General features: G+C 39.1%; 1 protein-coding gene across 2 annotated transcripts in view; it reads right to left on the bottom strand.

Annotated features, from left to right (window-relative positions):
* Positions 1-1,155: 1,155 nt before the first annotated feature.
* rassf3 (Ras association domain family member 3) overlaps positions 1,156-6,000 on the bottom strand; it is a 103,323-nt gene continuing 98,478 nt past the window's right edge. For both annotated transcript variants that reach the window (XM_050036359.1, XM_050036360.1), the window contains 3 exons: positions 5,747-5,834; positions 3,561-3,676; positions 1,156-3,012 (listed from right to left, as the gene is read on the bottom strand). In XM_050036359.1, the coding sequence (XP_049892316.1) occupies positions 2,863-3,012; positions 3,561-3,676; positions 5,747-5,834 (354 nt within the window). In that variant the 3' untranslated portion in view covers positions 1,156-2,862. The remainder of the gene's footprint in view (positions 3,013-3,560; positions 3,677-5,746; positions 5,835-6,000) is intronic.

Raw genomic sequence — 6,000 nt, 5'->3', positions numbered from 1 at the left:
CAAGGCTGCAGGTTTCAACTTGAGATAAGAGCAGAAAAACACAGACTGCAGACAGACGGACAGGAGAACAGCACAATGTCTCCCTCCCCTGCTCTCTGCAGCTATCAGCACTCACAGACCTCCCTCTCTCTCAGCTGTGGATCAGAGGAGCTTTCATTAACACATGAAACAAACTCACAGCTAATCACAGTGACTCGTTTGAGAAAAACTTTCCATCCTCGTCCCTCAGGGATTTGGTCACACTGCTTTCATGACACTCTTTCCCCGTGTCTTCCTGTATTTTTTCTTTCTTCCTCCATCTAATGTTTCTCGTCTACTTCCTCTAAACTGTTCAGTCGACTTCCAGAAATCAGTCACTCCGCCCTCCTCTGACCGCACGGGGTCAAAGGTCAGGGGTCTATCCAAACTACATCAGTGTGTTCAGGTCAGGTCAGACTTTGAATCCACCCGTTCACATGCCAAAACAAACTTAACAACCAACACTGAAATCCTTCCTGTGCTCACAAACGTCTATTTGACTCTTCCATCACGTGTCAGCAGAGCTCGTGTCTGTTTTCAGTCACATTAAAGCTGAAATTCATCTCCTTTTATTCCTCCAAACATTCGTCTACATCACTCAGTTTCAGGGCAACGTTGTATGGAGTCTGAAGTGTGCCAAAAATAATAATAATGATAATAATAAAATATTTTAAAAAGCTATTATTGTTTAATAACATTTGCAAGAAACGTACAATGTAAATAAAAACATTTTTTTTTAACTTATTTTAAATTTTATTTCTATCTTACACATAAAAGGAGATAAAAGCTATGAAATAAAAATAATAAAAATAGTAGTTAACATTTTGCTGCTTATTTGCTTTTTAAATATGTAATAGGAGAGGGCAGTTATGTGTCCCGGGGAAAAATATTAATGACAAGATTGTCAATGGGGAAAAAAAGAATATTTGCCAATTAATAAATCTACTTGATTTTTAAAAAAAAGATTTAATGTAATTGATAAATTAATTTTAAAAACAGTCGCTTAAATTGTTTGTTTTTTGTTGACAAATGAGCTTTCTCAATGAATTAAAATTTCAAATGTTTCAATAGTAGACAAATTATTTTAATTTTAATTTTATCCAATTAAAAAAATCCACTGATTCATTTTAAAGATAAAAAAGGAAACATTTAATTATTTGATTAACGTAAAAAAATTTGTTTTACTTGCTCCAAGCAAATGATGCAAATTAAATGAGAACTTAAATTTTTACGTTTTGCCTCTTGTGGTCTCCTTAATTTAATATTTATTTTTTCTACCTTTACTTTCTATTTGTATCAAATTGATTCATCAACTTGATTTTTGTTTTATTTATAACGTAATTGCTAAATTAATTTTAAAAGTTGTTTAAATTGCATTTTTTTTTTGGTTGTTTTTTGTTTACTATTGAGTTGGCTCGTTAAATTCAAATTATAAATGTAACAGAAGGAAAAGAATTATTCATGAGAAAAAAGGTGGACACATTAGTAAATGGAATATTAATTTTTTTTAAGGGGGATTTTGTCAATTTGATTCAATTAAAAAAGTATTACTTCATTTTAAAGAGAAAAAAAAACCCATTGAATTATCTGATTAATGTAAAAATGTGTTTTACGTGCACCAAGCAAACGGTACAAATCTAATGAGAACATCTTGCCCTTGGTGACCTTGTCTCCTTAATTGATTGTTTATTTTTCTACCTTTATATTCTGTTAAACACAATAAATGTAAAGTAAAACAATATATAAAAAAAATATGATTAAACACACTAAACATTACATTTTTCTTTTGGCACACTTGAGACTCCGTACATGCATGTTCCCTTTCTCACTTCAGACATATTTCTCAACTTATTCAAGCAAAATGCAAAACTGATGACGACGTCTTTACAGTACGTCCAGAGTATTCTCTAAGTCAGTGGTTCCCAACTGGTGGGTCGCACTCCAAAAGCGGGTTGTGGGTCCATTCTGAATGGATGCAAGTGACTCGCCAACGTGTCAAATTTGTAAATGACAGAGACTAACAGACAACTACTTAACAGAGACAGCAAACTCCTGCACAACATGGCCAAACGCGAGTATGATGCTGAACATGTTAAACTGTTTGGACCTTGAACTAATGACTCAGGAGAAATCTGGACCAGTTGGGAACCACTGCTCTAAATGATCTGATATTCCTGTCTTGTCTTTGTAGCTACAGCTGACACTCATGTTGTGTGTTTACCTCTAGTAGCAGTCTGGATAAACTATTCTCCGTGTCTGTGTCAACAACCAGATCGGTGCTCCGCCTCTGTACAATAAACTAAAATAAGACTTTTGTCATTTCAAGAAAACAATAAAAAGCTTCACCCATATAAATTAAGAAAAAAAATATGTACAGACCTTTAAAACAAACAAAAATTAAATAAAACTCTAACTCAACATATGGCCTTGAGTCTTTCACAAGTTTAAAAGGAGAAAAGAGGAAAAATCAGATAAATTATGTGACAGCAGGACAGAGAGAGAAGAGTAAGAAGAGAGGGATGGATGAAGAGAGGGAGAGAAGATGAATGAATATGGCACGATGAAGTGAATCTTTGGTGTGAGCAGGCAGCAGTTTGAAGTCTTTAATCCGGAATGAATCAAACTCCAGCATCCGGATTTTGTCCGTTCATCCTTCGCTTGCTGTCTCTCTGTTTATATCCTCCCTCTTTCGGTCTGTTTCATCCCTTCTTCCAGGCGCTGGGTCCTCTCTCCTCACTCTGCATTCACAAATTTACACTAGTTTTCTTCTCTGCGGGGAAGAAAAAAAAATCCCTCCTCCGTCCCTCTAGGGGGCAGTAGTCCTGTTCACTGGGGGTTAATCCTCTAAGAGGGCCCTCTGACCTCCCTCAGCGCCTCCTGCAGTCTCTGGCGGTAGGCCTCGTAGCGGCGAATCACCGCCTCCTTCTGCTCATCCTCTTCCTTGTCGAGGATCCGCAGGAAGTTGCGCAGCTCGGGGATGGAGAACGCATCCCACTGAGGAGAGCAGCAAACACACAAACTTTATTTAAACAGCAAATTTTAATATTGAAATTGATATTTACGATGCTCATGGTAATTCTGACTGACCGTCTCATGATGCAACGACACAATAACGAGGTAATACGTCAAATTGTGACCTACTGTGTAAAAATTATAATACGTCAAGGTACAATTTTGACTTCTTGTTTCACAAGTTTTCATCTAACACAGTTTATCTTCTGTCTTATCTCACTTATCACGAGTGTTTCTATTTCATCCTGACCTTTCATCTGTTTATCTGCAGACGGGCTTCAATAAAAAGGAGTAGAGAAGGAGTAAAAGGAGGAATGAAGAATGTGGGAAAGAGGAGGAGGACTGAGAGACTTTAGGTAATGGAAAGAAAAGAAGAGAGGGATGAGGAGGGGGAGGAGAAGGACGCAGGATGTAGCAAGCGCAGACGAGGAGGAGACGAAAGAGCGATTAACAGGAACAAATATTTAGCTGGAAATCATTTCAGAAGATGGAGAGGTGGAAGTAGGTGGAGGATGGAGGTGTGGTGTTACCATGACTTCTCCAGTCTGTTGTTCCCTCAGTACGAAGCTGAGTGTGTCGGTGTCGGGTCCTGCCACCAGACGAAGGAACAGCGGCTGCTCGCCATCCGCCAGCTTACACACATACACTGCAAAACACACACACACACACACACACACATGGATTAATTTAGGCAGTAAAGTATGTGCGGTCCTTCAAGCCACATGGATGCAGGCACCACTGTGGTCGCTGCAGTTGCATTTTGCAGCATGTGTGCATTTAAACAGGCATGGCAGAGGATGAAAGGATGGGCGCGGCACATTAACGACCACAGTAATTTACAAAAACAGAGAGGGAGATCCTTGTTGTTAGACTGAACTGATGTTGCAGCAAACAGACAGACAGCACCGGCTGATGCAGTCATAATATCGGCCAATATTCTTTTCTTGGATCATCATTTTTGGCGAGCAGCTTTGAAATTTGTTAATGAAAGAGTTGTGATAAAGATTACAAAGATTCTCACCTAACATATTTTCAGAAACATATTTAAGCTTAATTCAAGATCTTTTGTTACCAGCCAGCCGCCATATTGTTTCCTGTGTCAAAACGACCAAACTCGTGTTAGCAGTGGGAGCGTTTACTGATCTGGTGTGGCCGTGTGGGGCTGTGTATTCTGGTAGTTGTAGGTTTTCTACCTCTTGATTAAAAAAGCGAATGCCACAGTCCATTTCCTCTGTTTCCTCTGGTCATGTAGCACCAGTTTCAAAAGTATTTGCTTCTGTCTACAGCCCAGACAGCCCAGTATTTGAAAAGACCATCCCTCCAGCAATTAAACACTTCTTTAAAGATGATAATATGAAAAAAAAAAAGTCATTGAGCAAATATATTCAACCTGAATTAAGAATATTTGATGAATAAACACAGAAATGCAGCCTACCAAGCTAATTTAGATGTTGATATAAAGTAGTTTTGAATAAATAAATAAACAAAAGAGAGACACAGAGAGGGAGCAGAGCAGGACAAACTAAAATTTAGAGGGATAGTTTGACATTGTGGGGAAAAACACGATTATATTACATAAATAATCTGCCTTTTTTTTTTAGAGAAAGTACAATTGGCACTCTCATATCCATCTTTTAAATATGAAGCTACAGCCAGCAGCTGGTTAGCTTAGCTTAGCATAAACACTGGAAACAGAGGGAAACAGCTAGCCTGGCTCTCTTTCAAGGTGAAAAAATCTGCCTTTTATGCACCTTTAAAGCTCAGTGATTGACATGTCACGCTCCAGGATGTCCATGCACCTGACCCAGGAAATAGTCCAGTACATAACTCACCTTTTTGTATGAATTAAACTACTCCTCTAAGAGACCAAAGCCACAGTTGCAGGTAACAGTTATCTCAAACCAGTCTTAGAACAAACAGAGCGTTTATCTTCCTTCAGGCAGACGTCCGACCTCAACTGGAGTCAGTCAGTTTTATCCTTGAAGGTCACAGACATTTCTACGTTTCTACCACCACACTTTTAATGACTTGAATGAAAGCTGTTGTCTGGAAGTTTATATATGACCTTCTGTACATATGAAGTCCACATCTGCCGTCAGCCTGTTTGTCTAGACACTGTCTTTTATTAGCTGCCTGAGTCTCACTGTAGGTCTCAGTAATGAGGTAAAGAAAGCTTATATGACAGCAGTGACACGAACCCTTCGATGGGGGGAAAACACACAAAATCCCCATAAAAATTTGGGGAAAATATTTTTTACAGGCTTCAAACAACACGTAAAAACAAGACAGACAAATTTAATAAAATCACAAGGCCGTGTTTTATAGTATAAACCCCATAAACGCCGTCTTTCTCCTTTCTTGGAGACGCTAAAGATAATATCTGAAACTCAGCTCCCCTGCAACAGCTGCTGGTTCATAAAGTGTTTGTGTGTGTATTTATATATACATGTGTGAGTATTCCTGGGGAGCTGTTGATAGTGGGAAGAGCCCAACAAGAGGGCGAGGCTTTCAGAAATACACACACACACACACACACACGCCCTTCATACACACACACACTCTAATACACACAGATCGTCGACACCATGTCAGTGCCAAAGCATCTGATACTGAGCTTGGCATGAATGGCATGAAACACTGTCTCCAGCGCTGTCGCTTTCACTGTCTCACACACACACATACACACTAGCACAGAGTCAGCAGGCTTCAGTCTTACCCTGCTCCTCCCTGCGGTAGCGTTTGTACAAGGCGTATTTGGCCGGGTTGTCAGCGACTGTGAACTTCGTCAGCAGGGCGACGATCACCTGAACACACACACAAGAATAAAACACTCAAATATGAAAACACTAATGACGCTATTGTGTCAATAATGAGCTCATTGACAGTTAAACCCTGAATCTGGTTGAACAAGCTGCACAAATTTGGAGTTTCTTTGTCTATCTTTTGTGATCTGATGGAGGCTGAGAGGTT

Source organism: Epinephelus moara, chromosome 23, assembly GCF_006386435.1.
Source record: "Epinephelus moara isolate mb chromosome 23, YSFRI_EMoa_1.0, whole genome shotgun sequence".
NCBI classification, from domain to species: Eukaryota; Metazoa; Chordata; class Actinopteri; order Perciformes; family Serranidae; genus Epinephelus; species Epinephelus moara.
The sequence above is the reverse complement of the archived record's forward strand: the minus strand, read 5'-3'. Positions and strand labels throughout refer to the sequence as shown.